Source organism: Geotrypetes seraphini, chromosome 16, assembly GCF_902459505.1.
Source record: "Geotrypetes seraphini chromosome 16, aGeoSer1.1, whole genome shotgun sequence".
Taxonomy (NCBI): Eukaryota; Metazoa; Chordata; class Amphibia; order Gymnophiona; family Dermophiidae; genus Geotrypetes; species Geotrypetes seraphini.
The window spans coordinates 3,482,527-3,501,853 of NC_047099.1; the positions used below are offsets into that span (position 1 = coordinate 3,482,527).

The 19,327-nt window shown below is 43.0% G+C and overlaps 2 protein-coding genes across 2 annotated transcripts; both read left to right on the forward strand.

The window, feature by feature from the left end:
* Positions 1-28: 28 nt before the first annotated feature.
* On the forward strand, positions 29-964 carry LOC117350346 (olfactory receptor 5V1-like). Its single transcript, XM_033924604.1, has one exon. It carries the CDS (start codon positions 29-31, stop codon positions 962-964), a length of 936 nt encoding a protein of 311 aa, XP_033780495.1.
* Positions 965-15,189: 14,225 nt separating this feature from the next.
* LOC117350347 (olfactory receptor 1361-like) lies at positions 15,190-16,110 on the forward strand. The gene has a single exon (XM_033924605.1). The coding sequence runs from the start codon at positions 15,190-15,192 to the stop codon at positions 16,108-16,110; it is 921 nt and encodes a 306-aa protein (XP_033780496.1).
* The last annotated feature ends 3,217 nt before the right edge of the window (positions 16,111-19,327 follow it).

Consider the following 19,327-nt stretch of genomic DNA (forward strand, 5'->3'; position numbering starts at 1 on the left):
ATTTTCTGGCCAAGCACACCTTGAAGACATGCAGAGTAGAAATCAGTCCACTGTAACAGACTTTCTTATCTTGGGGTTCTCTGATCTTCCAAACCTTCAGATGTTGATCTTTGTGGTGTTTCTGTCCATTTACCTCATCACCCTAACTGGGAACATTATCATTTTAACGCTAACATGCATAGACTCTCGCCTCCACAAGCCCATGTACTTCTTCCTCTGCAACCTGGCCATCCTGGACATCTCTTATACCTCTGACACTCTGCCCAAAATGCTGGTCATTACTTTAACGGCGAATAAAGCGATTTCTTTCCAGGCATGCATGACGCAGCTCTATCTCATTATGTCCTTCACTGGCGTGGAGTTCTACCTGCTTACCGCCATGGCCTATGATCGTTTTGTAGCCATCTGCAACCCCTTTCGCTACTCAGTTATCATGAACAAGAGGGTCTGTGCTCTACTGGCCACCAGTTCCTGGATTGGTGGATTTCTGGATGCACTACCACACATTGTGTTGACGGCTCGAGCCACGTTCTGTGGTAACAATAAGCTTAACCATTTCTTCTGTGACCTGCAGACCTTGCTGAAGCTCTCCTGCAGTGATGTGTCCATTATTCAGATATTAATGACCAGTCTCAATTTGTGTTTGGTCATGGGCTGTTTCCTGCTCACTTTGACCTCCTACGTCTATATCATCTCCGCCATCTTGAAAATCAATTCTAAAGAAGGAAGGCGCAAGACCTTCTCCACCTGTTCCTCACACTTTACAATTGTTGTAATATATTATGTGACTGTGCTTTCTGTGTATATGAGACCCGTGAATATGAACACAATGCCGGGGGAGAAGCTCTTTGGAGCGTTGTACAATGCCGTGATCCCTATGCTGAACCCAATCATTTACAGCCTAAGAAACAAAGATGTTAAAGATGCCCTAAGAAAATGTGCCAGGCGGAGAGTTGTAGACTGAGGAATGAGAATGTTACATGTTGGAACTACAGCGGTTTCTTGAGAGGGACTACAAATAAATAAAAAATTTGTATGAAGATAACCGCAGTTGTTATCAATTCTTTACAATGTAAATCACTTCTTCATGTTGATATATATTTTCTTATTTTTCCCAATGAAGTAACAGAATCTCTGGGAAAGGAGTTTGAAAATAGGAGAAAATCATAACCTGTGATGCTTTCATCACTTCATACTTATTTATCTACTGTAATAACCATCACCCTATCCTGTCCTATCACTCCTCACCCCATGCCCACTGTCTCCTCAGAAAAAAACCATCAACCTGTAGTTATGATTAGAAGGACAGGTTGATGTTTTTTTCTCTATACTGGGACACTGGGTCAGTACTGGTTCAGAGGATCGGTGTCTCCTAACACCATTCTGGGATATTGGTCAGTGTTGGTTCAGAGGGTCAGTGTCTCCTAACATCATGCTAGTCACTGGATCAGTGCAAATTCAGAGGGTCAGTGTCTCCTAACACTATGCTGGGATACTAGTCAGTACTGGTTCAGAGGGTCATTGTCTCCGAATACCATGCTAGGACACTTGGTCAGTATTGATTCAGAGGGTCAATGTCTCCTAACACCATGCTGGTCACTGGGTCAGTACTGGTACAGAGGGTCAATGTCTCCTAACACCATGTTGGGATGCTAGGTCAGTACTGGTCCAGAGGGTCAGTGTCTCCTAACACCATACTGGGATACTGGTCAGTACTGGTTCAGAGGGTCAGTGTCTCCTAACACCATGCTGGTTACTGGATCAGTTCTGGTTCAAAGGGTCAGTGTCTCCTAACACCATGCTGGTCACTGGATCAGTACTGGTTCAGAGGGTCAGTGCCTCCTAATATCATACTGGTCACTGAGTCAGTACTGGTTCAGAGGGTCGATGTCTCCTAATACCATGCTGGGACGCTTGGTCAGTACTGGTCCAGAGGGTCAGTGTCTCCTAACACCATACTGGGATACTGGTCAGTACTGGTTCAGAGGGTCAGTGTCTCCTAACACCATGCTGGTTACTGGATCAGTTCTGGTTCAAAGGGTCAGTGTCTCCTAACACCATGCTGGTCACTGGATCAGTACTGGTTCAGTGGGTCAGTGCCTCCTAATACCATACTGGTCACTGAGTCAGTACTGGTTCAGAGGGTCAATGTCTCCTAACACCATGTTGGGAATGCTTGGTCAGTACTGGTCTAGAGGGTCAGTGTCTCCTAACACCATGTTGGGACGCTTGGTCAGTACTGGTCCAGAGGGTCAGTGTCTCCTAACACCATACTGGGATACTGGTCAGTACTGGTTCAGAGGGTCAGTGTCTCCTAACACCATGCTGGTTACTGGATCAGTTCTGGTTCAAAGGGTCAGTGTCTCCTAACACCATGCTGGTCACTGGATCAGTACTGGTTCAGAGGGTCAGTGCCTCCTAATATCATACTGGTCACTGAGTCAGTACTGGTTCAGAGGGTCGATGTCTCCTAACACCATGCTGGGACGCTTGGTCAGTACTGGTCCAGAGGGTCAGTGTCTCCTAACACCATACTGGGATACTGGACAGTACTGGTTCAGAGGGTCAGTGTCTCCTAACACCATGCTGGTTACTGGATCAGTTCTGGTTCAAAGGGTCAGTGTCTCCTAACACCATGCTGGTCACTGGATCAGTACTGGTTCAGAGGGTCATTGTCTCCTAACACCATGCTGGTTACTGGATCAGTTCTGGTTCAGAGGGTCAATGTCTCCTAACACCATGTTGGGAATGCTTGGTCAGTACTGGTCTAGAGGGTCAGTGTCTCCTAACACCATGTTGGGACGCTTGGTCAGTACTGGTCCAGAGGGTCAGTGTCTCCTAACACCATACTGGGATACTGGTCAGTACTGGTTCAGAGGGTCAGTGTCTCCTAACACCATGCTGGTTACTGGATCAGTTCTGGTTCAAAGGGTCAGTGTCTCCTAACACCATGCTGGTCACTGGATCAGTACTGGTTCAGTGGGTCAGTGCCTCCTAATACCATACTGGTCACTGAGTCAGTACTGGTTCAGAGGGTCAATGTCTCCTAACACCAGGCTGGGATGCTTGGTCAGTACTGGTCCAGAGGGTCAGTGTCTCCTAACATCATACTGGGATACTGGTCAGTACTGGTCCAGAGGGTCAGTGTCTCCTAACATCATACTGGGATACTGGTCAGTACTGGTTCAGAGGGTCAGTGTCTCCTAACGCCATGTTGGTCACTGGATCAGTACAGGTTCAAAGGGTCAGAGTCTCCTAATACCATGCTGGGACATTGGGTCAGTTCTGATTCAAAGTGTCAGTTTCTCCTAACACCATTTTGGTCACTGGGTTAGTACTGGTTCAGAGGGTCAGTGTCTCCTAACACCATGATGAAAAATTGAAGATTGTTCTGTGTCCTATCCATGTTGCTCTCTTGGACTCATGGGTTATAAACTATAAGGAATAAATTGATACATAGATACGTTATAAATTTCCCTATGCTTGTGGGATCTGATCCCTGGAGCTCTTGTTAACATTTAAAATCAGGAGCGTGATTTCTTTCTCTTTCTACACAGAGGAAGCTGAGTGGAATCCCAGGCACAAGTGAGATTTTTTTGTATCCTCGTTGTCATGGTCATGGTCTGATTGATAATTCTACTGGTCTTATACAGTCACGCTTGAGAGTTTCCTGAATAAGGTTTTCCCCCAAAAAAATCAGTGTCAGCTATTGGAAACATTTTGGATAGGCAATTCAATGTACAACCAAAATATATTCACTTCATGCTCAGAAGCATTGGGCTTTTTTAGGGGTTGGGCTAAAACCCAGCTCATTTATCCATTTAGGGGCTGATATGATTTGCAGAGTAATGTGAACAGATAAGTGGTACGAGGTTATGACCAATGTAAGGGTGGAGATGAATATTGCTCATATACCCCCATTTTACAAAACTGTAGCCCAATTTTTAGCAACGGCCATGGCAGTAACAGCTCCGACGCTCATAGGAATTCTATGGGTGGCGCTAAAAATCACGCTACGGTTTTGTAAAAGGGGGTATAGATAAGCCCTTTATTCATCTGTTTCTCTCAATGCAGCAGTTGTGGGTACGAAAATTGACTCGTGTATTAACATGTTCTTGTTTCTTATGGGATGATCAGATCGGTTACCATAAAAGCACTTCTCAGTGTCTCTGGGATTTATTAAAAACTGGGGTTCAGTTGCCTGTCTGCAAACTCCCACTTAGTTTAAAGCAGGATTTGCTCCTTGCACTCCCAGTCTCTTCTCGTATTTTCAGCCCTCATGCTCTCTCCTTTTTCGGTGCAGTGTGCCCTTATGGTCTCTGCATTTTGCTGGAGTCTCTCCTGGAATTTTCAGTCCCTGAACACTCTCCAGCCACGAGCCCATAACCACATTTAAGCTATTTGTGTTTTGAAGAAAGCAGTCTACAGTCTCTATGCCACAGTGATGGTACTAGTGACAGGATGGCATCCATCCGAGGGTCATCAAGGAACTGAAAGGGACCATAGCTGAACTGCTTCAACTAATAGCCAATCTGTCGATCAAATCGGGAAAGATTCCGGAAGACTGGAAGGTAGCGAATGTTACACCTATCTTCAAGAAAGGTTCGAGTGGAGATCCGGGGAACTACAGACCGGTGAGTCTGACCTCTGTACCGGGAAAATGGTAGAGTCACTGATAAAGGACAGCATCATTGATCACCTTGACGGAAACGGGTTGATGAGGACCAGTCAGCACAGTTTTAGCAAAGGCAGATCGTGTTTGACGAACTTGCTGCACTTCTTTGAGGGAGTAAACAGACAGATAGACAAGGGCGATCCAGTCAACATTGTATATCTGGATTTTCAGAAGGCATTCGACAAGGTTCTGCATGAACGACTACTTTGGAAAATGGCAAGCCATGGAATTGAAGGTGAAATACTCACATGGATTAAAAACTGGCTGGAGCATAGGAAACAGAGAGTTGGGGTAAATGGACAATACTCGGACTGGAAGAGCATCACCAGTGGGGTGCCGCAGGGCTCAGTGCTTGGACCCGTGCTCTTTAACATCTTTATAAATGATCTGGACATAGGTACGATGAGCGAGGTGATTAAATTTGCGGATGATACGAAGTTATTCAGAGTAGTAAAGACGCAGGGGGATTGCGAAGATCTGCAATGTGACATAATCAAGCTCGAGGAATGGGCATCGACATGGCAGATGAGGTTCAACATGGATAAGTGTAAAGTGATGCATGTCGGTAACAAAAATTTCATGCACGAATACAGGATGTCCGGGGCAGTACTTGGAGAGACCTCCCAGGAAAGGGACTTGGGAGTTCTGATCGAAAAGTCGATGAAGCCGTCCACACAATGTGCGGCGGCAGCAAAAAGGGCAAACAGAATGCTAGGAATGATAAAGAAGGGGATCATGAACAGATCAGAGAAGGTTATCATGCCGCTGTACCGGGCCATGGTACGCCCTCACCTGGAGTACTGCGTCCAGCACTGGTCGCCGTACCTGAAGAAGGACACGGTACTACTCGAAAGGGTCCAGAGAAGAGCGACTAAGATGATTAAGGGACTGGAGGAGCTGCCGTACAGCAAAAGATTGGAGAAACTGGGCCTCTTCTCCCTTGAAAAGAGGAGACTGAGTGGGGACATGATCGAAACATTCAAGGTACTGAAGGGAATGGACTTAATAGATAAGGACAGGTTGTTCACCCTCAAAGGTAGGGAGAATGAGAGGGTACTCTCTAAAGTTGAAAAGGGATAGATTCCGTACAAACGTAAGGAAGTTCTTCTTCACCCAGAGAGTGGTAGAGAGCTGGAACGCTCTTCCAGAGGCTGTTATAGGGGAAAACACCCTCCAGGGACTCAAGACAAAGTTAGGCAAGTTTCTGTTGAACAAGAGCGTGCCCTGGTAGGGCTAGTCTGAGTTAGGGTGCTGGTCTTAGACCAGAGGGTCGCCGCGTGAGCGGACTGTTGGCATGATGGACCACCGGTCTGACTCAGCAGTGGCAATTCTTATGTTCTGAATCCTGTTCCCTTCGTATCAGTTTTCACAGAGGAAAACTACTACAGGAACAAAAATGGCATTACAAGGAAGTTCAGCTTGGAGAATGACACGTCCCTGCAGGAACTCGATTTCCCCGTCCCTTCCCCATGAGTTTTTTTGCTGTCTCTGTCTTTGCTCCCAGTGCTGTAGTAAGGGGGGGTGGGAGAGTGATCCACCCTGGGCACCGTCTTGCTTGGGGTACTGGCACCCCTCCGCCTCTCAGCCCCATGCCGCACGTGCAACCTTTCCCTTCCCCTGTACCTTTTTAACTTTGGCCCGAGCAGCAACCAACTTGCTGCCTGCGTCAGCTTTGGCGCTTTTTCTGACGTCACTTCCAGGACCCATGCCTAGTAAGTGGCAGCAGAGAGAGCACAGGCAGCACGTTGGTGGCTGCTCGCGCCGGAGTTAAAAAGGTCGGGGGAAGGGCCACGCTCACCCTCGTCACGTCACTGACTGCTCCATTCCTGGAAGCTCTGCCTTAACCGCACAAGCTTCAAACATAGAGTGAACACAGAGTCCCTGAAAAGGAAAATCCTGCCATGTGTGTTCTTATTTTGCTGTACAACTGCTCCAGAGGCTTAAACAGCCTTAGATAACATGATGTGTAAATATTAATCAACTGAATTATCTTTATGTAGAGAAAGAAATATGTCCTCAGATGCACTCTTCCAGGAGACTTTCCCAAGCATGTGACAAATCTCTCTCATTTGAAAGGAAGCTCTGGAAGGAGAGGACATACGATGAAGTGAAGAGGTGATAGGCTCTGGAGTAATCTAAGGAAATGCTTTTTTACAGAAAGGGTGGCAGATGCGTGGAACAGTCTCCCAGAAGAGGTGGTGAAGATAGAGACTGTGTCTGAATTCAAGAGGACCTGGGATAGGCACGTGGGATCTCTCGGAGAGAGAAAGAGACAATGCTTACTGCAGATGGGCAGACTACATGGGCCATTTGGCCTTTATCTGCCATCATGTTTTTATATTCTAATCACAGAAAATTGATTACCAATTATAACAAAAAAATAAAAAAAGATAATTAAAGGTGCTCAGTGAAAAAAAACAGTAAGCTCTAGGTATTGGAGCAGCAGACCCCACCAGCTTGGACTTCAGAACATCATAACACCCTTCCTGCCTCCTACTCTCATAGTTTGATATAATTTAACTATTCCCAACAAGGTAAGGAAGGGGATGATGACACTTATATAGAAAAGATAAACAAGATGTCACTTATCTTTCACCAGCTGGCTGCTTACTCCGTCCATTGCTCATATCACTCCAATTCTTCAGCATGTTCGGTGGGCTTCCAATAATATGTGTCAGTTCAAAAGAAAAAATGTCCATTCAAAAATGTGAAACATCTACCAAAAAAGTGTCCATACAACAATCCTTCACACAAAAATAATAACATCCATGCAAAAATACGCTAATACTCCAAACGCAAATTTCTCAGTCTGAGGGCAGCTCCACTTTGATCGGGAGCTGCCCCAACCGAGCCCGACTGCCGGCAAGGGAAGAAGTTGGCTGGGTGTGGGAGACCAGCTCCACCCCCAACAGCCCTGGCGGCACTTCTTCTTTAAAAGAAAAACTTTCTACTTGTTTAAAAGTTCCCCTTTTCTTTGGTTCTGCCACTTTGTTCTCCCCGGAGCAACTGAGAATTCCCTTGAGCGTGGGAGAGCACTCCGCCCCTCACCGACGCTCCAGCCACTGAGCCAGTTGGAGGGCTCAGCGGGAAACCTTGCTTGTTTTAAAGTTCCCCTTTCTTTGGCTCTGCCATTTTGTTCTTCCCGGAATAACAGAGGATCCTGTCGGGCGAGCGAGAAGACTCCTCCCCTCACTGACGCTCCAGCTGCTGAGCCAGTTAAAAAGCTCAGTGCCTAACGGCACGCAGCCATTCGGTGCATCATCTATTCACTGTACAACCTGTACAAAGACACAGTTTCTACTTGCCTGACATAGCCCTACAGCAACGCCCCTGAACATTAAACTACTCATCAGCCCCAGTGGAGACCGATGAACACAATTACAGCACCTCAACAAGAAAAAAAAAAAGGAGGAAGAATTCTTCCATTTTCCCCCTCCGCCCTGGGCCCAACTTTGTCCCACAGAAACGCAGATTAGCCTTAACCTTGCCTACTCCAGATCACCCGGACCCTTTTTCAGCCTCAGCCACACACACAATTATACTGAAATCCCAATCACTTGCCACCAACAAACAGAGAAAGATCAACTATCTAACCCCCAGGAAATCACCTACAACTTCACTCCCACCAACCCCCTACCTCCTATCTTTCACAATGAAAGCTATAACACAAACTATCCTACTGATCACCTTGCTCCTAACCAACTGGAAGGCTGCAGCAAACAACATCTCCCCAATACCAATTATTTCAACTACAAATAGAATTCACCACCCAGTCGGGATAACCATTACAGACAGAAGCATAAACTCCAAGACCTGCGTACAGCACATCATGACACCAACATGGAGGAGAAGAGCAACAAACCCTTCCAGGACTAAACCACACCCCCAACCAAGAACACTTCTCTACCCAAAAGCAACAACATCAGAGTAAAGCAACCAATAGTGCTCAAACAGAATATGCCACACTAACATGTGCCAACATAAACATCAGAGCTCTAGGCCCAAAGACAGAACACATAAAAGACTGAATAAAAACCGAAAATCTAGACTGCCTCGTCCTCACTGAAACCTGGCTAACCTCAGACTCGGACCCAGGATAACGGAAGTTTGCCCGAAGGGATACAAGATAACACCGAATGAAACATTTCAATCCTCTGAAGTAACCCGCTCTACTCTGTAACACCTCTGGACATGTCCTGAAATCCTCCTCTGTAATCCACCTTAAACCGCAAGGTAATGGCGGAATAAAAATCACTAATGTAATGTAATACTCCCATTATTTTGAGTGAGTGTCTATGTTTCTTTAACCATAAAGCTCTGTGACCTCACAATGCAAATTTTAAGAGCCTTAGCCAATAGGGAGAGGAGGAGATAGTGGATGGGCAGACTGGATGGTTCATTTGCCCTTTATCTGTCTTCATAATTCTATGTTATTGTCATGCTTCTAGATCAAACCTAGTCTCAGAGGTTCATGGTGAGTTCCAGTCAGGTATTTCTCTGTCCCCAAAGGGTTAACTATCTAACTTTGTACCTGAGGTGACAGAAGAGTAAGGGCCCCCCAAAGAACCACAGTGGGATTTGAACCTTAGCTTCTCTGATTCTTAATCTACTGATGCAACCATTATGCCCCTGTTTCAGACACTCAACATCTTGCTTCCAGTTAATCGTTTGAGAAAGTCACCCGACTGTTCCATCATGAGGAACCCGATGGTTGCACCATATTATGGGCCAACATCATCTGTAAGAAGACCTCCACTCTCTCAGAGTGGAATTATATTAATAAAGGTTTGAATGTGGGATTGTATGGGATGGATGGATTTTGTTTTGTACAGAGGTGGTTGTGATGGTGTTTTATGTTATACTGCTAGAGCCAGTGTGAATAATTTGCTTTGAGTATGAGGTGATAAATAAATGTGAGATATAAATCTATGGATATTTTTCATAGCTTCACACTTGCCCTATCTCTGAGGCATGAGATCTCTTTAACTGTATTTCTTTTTTCCCTGCTTTCCATTGTTCAGGTCCATGGTCACTTTGTCATGCGTCTTCCACTTCGCCTATTGAGCTTCAACTCATGGTCATTGTCCGTTCATTAACATTTGGAATTATTCTTGAAGGCTTTTTGATATTCTTGTTTCATTTCATCTAACTTGTAAGCGCTGAAGAGTTAATCATCTCCCCTTTGTCTCATTATCTGTTCCCCACAGGATTTGTGTTGATGTTACCCAGATAAATCTCCTGAGGTTAAATGATTTCAGTGTCGTATTCTACTCAGGGCTGATTGATGAGCATCTTATGAATTATTTTGTAACTACACTGGTCTGTCCTTGCTTCCCAAAACCTTCCACGAGAAATAATTTGGCAGGCCTATTATTGCTCTGCTTCTGATGTCAAAGTTGAATTTGTATATTTACTTATTTAAAAGCACTTATATGCCAGAAATCCAGCTCCTAAGCAGCTAATAAGGTAACATTTGAAATATTACAACAAATTAAAAAAAAAAATGGGGTTAGTCCAAAAAAACAAATGCATAAAATGGATAAAAAAAAATCATATGATACACCTGAAATGAAACATGAAATCATCCCACAATGACATCACTTAAAGAGCTTGTTTAAAGAGCTTCTTCCTAAAATGCAATGAGAATCATCCTGCAGGCACAGGCACAGTTTAAGAAGGACAGAGATAAGCAAATGATACAATTAGAAGTGGGCTTAGATGGGACAAGGATTGCAAATTACTTCTCTCTTGTCACTGTACAACTTTATTTCTCAAAACAGTAGTTTATTACTGATGTTTTCTGATACATGTCATTCATGCCTATCTGTTATATACTTTTAAATGCTAATAAAGATTATTGAACACAAAACAGTAGTTTATTTATAATGAAGAAAAGTGCTGTTCATTGCCTTCCAAAAAGTTTCCTGGCTTATTTACCCTTTGTTCTGGCTTTGGACACTCAGAAGATGGCAGAACATTAATATATTGAATTTGCTATGAACAAAATGCTGTTGTCTTCAATCATCTTGAGATATTCCCAGGCCAGGCATTCTCGATTCAGTGTTTGAGCCACATCAAACCAGTCTGCTTTTCAGAGTATCCAGAGTAAATACACATGAGAGAGATTTGTATGCAGTGACTCTATTGTTCTCGTGCAAATTCTTTGTACGTATCCTGAAAACCTGACTGGCTGGTTATGTCCTAAGGACTAATTCAATTTTCTTCCATTTATAATGTGAAAATTGCTGCAGCTAAGAAGTAAACCAAGTTGTAGGAAATGGTTAGTATTTTTTTGTTTCACAAATATGAATTTACTGTTATCAGATTTAAATAATCCAGTTATAGTAGCATAGTAAATGATGGCAGATAAAGACCCGAGTGGTCCATCCAGTCTGCCCAACCATAAATTAATTTAGTTTAAATGGTCCTTTTGGATATTTCTGGGCCAGAAACCCAGAGCCCTGCCCAGTAGTGTGCTTAGGTTCCATCTACTGGCGTCTCCGTCAAAGCTCACTATAACCCATCTTGACCATCCCAGCCATCGAAGCCTTCCCCAGCCCGTCCTCAACTGAATGTCCATATACGGGACATAGGCCGTGCAAGCCTGCCCAGTACTAGCCTTAGTTCTAATTAGAGATCCTCTGTGTTCATGAGGAGTAATAGCTTGTGGCCAGTAGGGGGCAATGTCTATGGGACGGTAATGGAATGGACGTCAGGACATGATAGTGCAGTATTTTGTGGAGTTTTTCTACAAAAGCGCCTACTTTTCGTCTGATTCTGGGTAACTCTAGTTAGATACAAGCATATGTGTTAGTTAAGGCCACACCCAATAGAAGTGTACGAAAAGTTGGTGAATAAAAATCTGAATATGGATGTAAAGCCAGAAAAACACACTACAGATTAATATTAAGGAAAAGCTTAATAATATTCTTTTTATGTACTTTGTTATTAAGCTAGATCATAAATGTTTCATAGGTTTGACATAGTATGGAAAGTGTTGTTTGTTGATATTTGTTAAGAGAAGTGTTGCACTTTGTATAAGTTGTTTGTATAAAATGAATAAAAATTATTACAACAGCGTCAGATGAAAATGTTGTCGCTGGTAGGACAGTTAAGGAAATGAGTCGATAGAGGAGCTTTCAGAAAAGTCTTAAAAACACAATTGTTTGTAACTGCTATTTTATAGGGTCTGATTCACCTGGATCAAAGATTTCTTGTGAATTTAAATTCTGATATTTGTTTAAGCATTATGTATGTTTGATCTTATGTAAACCGCCTAGGGCAAGACAATATAGAAATTTTTAATATAAATAAATAAATATCCCTCTTAGTATCCTGGTCCTTGCTCTGATTTCTCCAGTTCCATGGTGTATACAGGGCCAAACTATTTATCTCTATAGGCAAGAAAACCCTGATAAAGTGTTTCACTGACTTTGCCAGACTTCTGTTCCTCAGGGAACTTTGCCCCAGGGGCTCTGTACAAGGTTTAAAGGTTTAAATATTGCCACAAAGTTCTCTTCTCTTTCTGCAACGAAGAGGGCTGACTGTGTGTTTCATCTGCAAATAAAATCTTCTCATTTTCTCACCGATATCAACAAACTGGGCTCGAGGTTCGAAACAGTACCCAGCTAACTGATGCTTGTACGAATTTTTGCCATCTCCAGAATTCAAAAGGCAAGACATTTTATTGAGGGAAGAATGGGCAATTACAGATACTTTACTGGGACTAAATGGCATCCCCAGCCACACAATTAGCCCCAAAACTATCTGTCTAGATCTAGGAAATGTTTCAGCTGAAGCCAGTTGGGTTCAGTAAAAATTTACCCTCTCCTTTACAAAGCCGCGCTTACGTTTTTTGCGCCAGCCATGGCAGTAAGAACTCCGACGCTCATAGGATTTCTTACCACCATGACCGGTGCTAAAAACGCCTTCGCTAAATATAACCGGCTAAAATTAAGTGACTCTCCGACCCACTCAGCATGTCTTTGAAAATTTACCCCATGCTGGGTCCAACTTAATATCCATCAGGCCTGGTATCCTGTCTCTTTTAGTGACCAGTCCAGGACACTGAAAGACTTCATCAAGCACGTATAAGAAAGTTCATTTTGTATTGCTCATTTCCAGAAGAGTTAGATACATTTTGAAATCCGTATGGCTAACAAATGTTGATAGATTGATTTACGGATTGAAGAAATATGATCCTGTTACGTTATTTTATTGCGAATTGCATTGGTTGCCTGTTTTTTTTTTTACAGCCCCTACTTATCTGGCTAATAGTTTTTCCATAGCTACGCACAAATGCAGTAGAAAAACTCATGCTCTGTTCAATTTCCCTTCTGTAAAAGGCTGTAAAAGCAAGAAATTCCTAAATCACTCTTTAGCATCTCAGGCACCTTCTCATGAAAATGGATTTCGATCATTGTTGCTCACAGCTGTTTCTTACAGACATTTTAGAAAACAGCTAAAAACCTATGTTTTCTCCAAACACCTGACTAGCTGATTCATTCAAATATACAATTATGTTTAATGTTTATAATCTTTTGTAAACCGCGTAGAACTTTTTGGTAACGCGGTCTATAAGTATAATGTTATGTTGTGGAAGTTCATTCAACCCTTTTAAACACTCTAATGCAGCTTCTTTGGCACCAGATTCCATAATTTAACACTGTATGCCTTCGGCTCTTTGAGGAATATTCCCACCTTGTAGGGAAAGTCTTGAGTTACTTTGGGGACTGAGATTCCATCAGTTTAGCTTCTTAATATTATATTGTTGGGTTTTATTGTGCAGATTGTTTTACTTTGTACTGGAGTCTCAGGTATTTTCTGATCTCTTTCTCAGAACCCCTATTCTGCATTTTGTCATGGTTTCCATCTACCGTTTTCAACCCCTCCATAGTAGCATCTTTGGTTTAATTAATTCTCATTAATCCAGAGTCTCTAGGGAAGTGACCAGTGATGTGATACAAAAGTTTTTAATGCACTTTCAGAAGAGTTCTGTAACTCCCCCCTTCCTCCTAAAAAGCTAAATTATATACATTAAGAAAAAAGTGATATATGAAAATTAAGTGTGAAATAATGCTATACTGGGAATTATGAAGAATAATACCACAGTGAGTCAAATGACGCGGGTGGAGATCTGAACTCCCCTAAGGTATTAGCATTATTGGTTATGCATAAGAAAAGATAAACAGCAAATTCAGTGCTATTGTAGTTGATGTTGGGTCTTTTATTCTACTTAGAAGAGCAGAAGATTGAACTAAGTGGAGATATGATATGACAGAAGTCTATAAAATCTTTTGGGGTAGAGTGAGTAATATGAAATGATCGTTTAACCTTTAAAGTGGTACCAAGACTGGAGACACTTCATGAAGGTAACTGGTAGAAGATTTTAAGCATTCTGTTTTTTTTCAATGAATACTCAATTAAGATGTGCAATTCTTTGACTCAAGATATGGGCACGGTTAACAGTATAACGGTGTCTAAAAGAGGTTTGGCCAGGATCCAGAAGGACAGGTCCATTAAGACTTAATAGCAAGATGCTAGTGGAGATTGAACAACATGGTTTATGCTTTCTTATTAGGAGGTGCCAAGTTCTTTGTAACAATCCAGACTGAGCAGGATCCTAACTCAGTGGATCTTGGGTCTGACTTGGTAAGAAAGGTCTTAAGTTCATATTAATTAGGAGAGGGTGCTGAAAAGTTCTCAGCGCAACCTACCAGCTTCCTAAATTCTGAGCATTTTTTTTGCCACTGTAGCTGAAAAGAGTGTTATCTTATTTTGTGAAGTGCCAATTTGCAGAAATGAAATTCTCTCTTTTGACGTTGTTTCAGATCATTGATTGAACCATATCTGCGTCATTCTCTTCTTGGTTGGGCTGAGAACTTTTCAACACCTTCTCATACCACTGAGCTCTACACAAACTCAGCAGCAGAGCACGTGTCTTGGTTTATAGTTTATTTGTATTCCGACTGGACCAAGCAGATTACAAAATTAAACATAAAGTTACATAACAATACAAGACTAAGAGCAAAACATATATACAAAGAAAAAAAAAATTGGGGAGCAATCGACTCCTATTTAGATCGACTTGTAATACTCAATATTTCTACAAAGCGAGAATGCAAGAAATGAACCCTGTATCTCTTCCAACTCATACTTCCTTTTTGTCTTTATGATAGAATCTGCTGGACATTAAGCCATGGTAAAGTGGCAGCTCTAACCAAGATGAGCAGTTCCTCATCGTCAATGACCTTAAAGTAGCCCCTCAGTATGGCAAGCACCCCCTATTGAGCATCCACTCCCAAATTACTAAGATGCTCTGCTCATTGTGTAACTCCTCCATTGTGCCCCTTCTCTGGGTGTACGCCAGTTAACTTTCTGTAAGGTTTTGTCTTGATTCTTACACACTTTATGTCAACACAGAACAATTCAAAATGAATAATTAAATAAATATTGCTATGCCCTTTGAAAAATTCTTCCCACCTCATCAAACTGCAAATATGGAAGGGAAGCAGATGGGAAATCTAACCTCGGTGACAGAATTCCTTATCTTGGGATTTTCCGATCTTCCAAAATTTCAAGGTCTGCTCTTCATCGTGTTTGTGTTTATTTACCTGGTCACCGTAACCGGGAACATCTCCATTATAACACTATCATGCATTGATTCATGTCTGCACAAACCAATGTACTTCTTTCTTTGCAATCTGGCCTTCCTGGACATCTGTTATATTTCTGACACTCTCCCAAAACTACTGGTGATCTTCATAATGGGCAGTAAAATAATTTCCTTCCAGAGCTGCATGACCCAGCTGTACTTGCTTTTGGCCTTTGCTAGTGTGGAATTCTACCTTCTCACCGTCATGGCCTATGACCGCTATGTGGCCGTCTGTAACCCCTTACGCTACTCAGTCATCATGAGCAAGAGAACCTGTGGCCTCTTGGCTATCAGTTCTTGGGTAGTTGGGTTTCTGGATATCCTGCCACATGTTGTGTTCACATCTCGTTTCTCTTTCTGTGGCCACAACCAAATCAATCATTTCTTCTGTGACCTCCAGACACTGCTGAAGCTCTCTTGCAGTGACACTTCAATTATTAAAATGATTGTGATGACCTTGAATTTGTTTCTAATCTTGGGATGCTTCCTGCTCACTCTAACATCCTATATCTACATCATCTCTGCCGTCTTGAAAATCCATTCTAAGGAAGGGAGATCCAAGGCCTTCTCCACCTGCTCTTCCCACCTCACAGTCGTTTGTATATACTATGGGACAATTGTTTTTGTGTACATGAGACCCCAGGACAAGCACACAAGGCCTGGAGACAAGCTCTTTGGAGCATTGTACAATGCTGTGATACCCATGTTGAACCCTATCATTTACAGTCTCAGGAACAAAGATGTCAAAGCCGCCCTCAGGAAATGTACAATGAGGAGATAGATGGTTGAAGACTCTAAATTTATTCACTCAACTGTTCAATATTCGGCAATCAAAAGAGGGTTGTAAAAATATTTTATATATACAAAAAATTGTAATAATTTTTCATAATATGTTAAAATGATTTTCAAAAAGATTTGTTATGAAATAACCTTAAATTAAAATGTGTATGCACTGATTGTGTCACCCTTTTATAATGTTATCTGAGATAATTTAAAAATGAAATCATTGTGTGATAGGGGAGAAAGACTACAATACTCCACCCCAACTACAGAGTCACCTCTTATAGAGCAAATGCAAATGAATGGTATGGTTCTGAAAGGAGAGTGACCTTAACACCATGCTAGGACACTGGTCAACAGGGGAGAGTGACCCTAAGGCCATTCTAGGACACTGCACTGGCTCAGAGGCAAGAGTGACCTTAACACCATCCTAAGATACTGGTTCACTACTGGTTCATAGGGGAGAGTGACCCTAACACCATGCTAGGACACTGGTCAACTGGGGAGAGTGACCCTAAGACCATTCTAGGAGACTGTACTGGCTCAGAGGCAAGAGTGATCCTAACACCATCCTAAGATACTGGTTCACTACTGGTTCATAGGGGAGAGTGACCCTAATACCATGCAAGGACACTGGTCAACTGGGGAGAGTGACCCTAAGACCATTCTAGGAGACTGTACTGGCTCAGAGGCAAGAGTGACCCTAACACCATCCTAAGATACTGGTTCACTACTGGTTCATAGGGGAGAGTGACACTAACACTATGCTAGGACACTGGTCAACTGGGGAGAGTGACCCTAAGACCATTCTAGGAGACTGTACTGGCTCAGAGGCAAAAGTGACCCTAACACCATCCTAAGATACTGGTTCACTACTGGTTCATAGGGGAGAGTGACCCTAACACCATGCTAGGACACTGGTCAACTGGGGAGAGTGACCCTAAGACCATTCTAGGAGACTGTACTGGCTCAGATGCAAGAGTGACCCTAACACCATCCTAAGATACTGGTTCATAGGGGAGAGTGACCATAACACCATGCTAGGACACTGGTCAACTGGGGAGAGTGACCCTAAGACCATTCTAGGAGACTGTACTGGCTCAGAGGCAAGAGTGACCCTAACACCATCCTAAGATACTGGTTCATAGGGGAGAGTGACCCTAACACCATGCTAGGACACTGGTTCACTACTGGTTCAGAGGGGAGAGTGATTCTAACACCATGCCGGGACTTCTGGTCAGTATTGGGTTAGAGGAGAGCGTTCTCCGTCCTCAGCCTCTTAAATCATGTCAGATACACGGAATGAGGTTCCTTCTAATTACTGAACAGTCAATAAAAATCTCAGAAACTTACAAAGCTGAAAATCCCTCCACCTGCCTTTTACTGAAGTAATTACATCCCTGGAGCTTTGGATCATATTTAAGTCAGTCATAGAGTTCTCTTCTCTCTCGGTCTGGAAGATGAGGGTGTGTCCCCCATCCTGGTAAGCTCCTTTCTTATCACCCTGTGTGAAAGTGGTAGGGATTTGCTGGAGTGATTCTTTTTCCTAAACTTTCCTTACTTCCTGCAGAAATGTTTCAACCTAAGAAAGCTGCTGCAATGGAGTCTCTCGACCTCCCTACTTTTCTCCGCCTCTGCACTCTCTGCATTTTGCAGAAGTCTCCTCTGCTATTTCCAGCCCCTAATGCTGAACTGAGATTGAGATAACATTATTAGCATTGCAATTATATATGTCTTTCCAAAACGATACGCATAGAGGTTAAGGTAAAAAGTAGAAGAAGGTGGTTTACAGCTAGTTGCAGTAAAAATCAAATAACAGAGTCTAGAAAGGAGAGTTCAAAGTGAAATTTCAGGTGCTGGTTATGTTCCTGGCTCTGGTTCCTGGTCCATAGTATCCCAGGCAAGTTTCTATTTCTTCCTGGGGACAGAATCCCCCAGATTTTTGCTGCTGCTCCAGCAGCTGTTTCTCCCCTTTCCCCAGAATTAGACACCGTTTTTCCTACTCATTCTTTTGGGGGAATTATTTCATTTTCTCTCTGTTCTTTGAAAAATGTGCAACTCTTCTCTCTTTGCATTCTGGACAGTACAGGAGGAAATGCATTTCTGCTTTTAAACTTGGGACATGGTCCCACAGATTTTGCTACTCAGCTGCTGTTTCTCTCCTTTCCCCAGAATTAGACACAGTTTTTCCTGCTCATTCTTTTGGGGGAAGCCTTTGATTTTCTCTCTCTGCTCTTTGAGAAATCCCATTTTGCGCTCTGCTTATCCTTTAAGGCCATTTTCCACTTTGTCAAACTAAGCTGTGCCGGATGATTTGGGGGTCACAGCACAGTCCAGCCGTTCCTGAAGAAGGGGGTGTTCACCCCCGAAACGGAGTCCCGTCGGACGAACTTGTCACCTGCTGGCTGTCTTTTCCACTGAGAAGCTAAGTACTTCCTGTTGGTTCTTTTGCCTTGTTGGATTTGGACATTTGATATTTTCACCTTTGCCCCCTGGATAAGGGGTAGAGACAATTTTAGTGAATTGTAGAGTGTGTTGTTTTTTTTATTTATCATATATGTTTTTTCACACTCAGCACTTTTGTGTGCACTTTCATCACTTAATTTATATGGAGAGAGCCCGGGGATGTTTCACAGGTAACACTCCTCTGGATGTAAACCAGTGACAGCCATTACTTCTGGGAGTTTCCAGTGGGAGGCTGTGTGTGAGGGCTCTCCCAAGCACTGAAAATTCATTATTTGGTTCGGTTTTAGAATAGATTTACTATTCCTGGACTTGTCTCTCCCCCCTATCCAGTTCTATTTCTTGGGGTTTGGGAGTTTTTGTTTTTCTTATCCTTTAAGCCCGACATAGAATTTGCCGTAATTGAGGTCCTGGATCTTGTAGCCCCTCTGGAGTGCGGGGGTTAAGAGGTAACGTGTGATCTTCTTGGGGAGACTGCTGTTAAACATTCCCGTACTGCAGTTTGCTTTCCAGACATCATATTAACGCTCTGGCATAGTCCAGGAGGTCCCAGGGGGGGAAGAGTTAAGGATAAATCTTGGTCTCTGGCTCTGACAGAGCTCTATGACATTTTAGCGCTGACGGATCCTAATACTTTTCCCTCCCTATGCTGAGACGGATCCATCAGCGCTAAAATGTCATAGAGGTCTGTAAGAGACAGAAACTACAAGTGGCACAGACACGGACCTCAGATTTTTAAGGATGTGCGGCTTTAG

Coding starts and splice junctions, on each gene's coding strand:
- LOC117350346 (XM_033924604.1), top strand. CDS start 29: ATGCAGAGTAGAAATCAGTCCACTGTAACAGACTTTCTTATCTTGGGG.
- LOC117350347 (XM_033924605.1), top strand. CDS start 15,190: ATGGGAAATCTAACCTCGGTGACAGAATTCCTTATCTTGGGATTTTCC.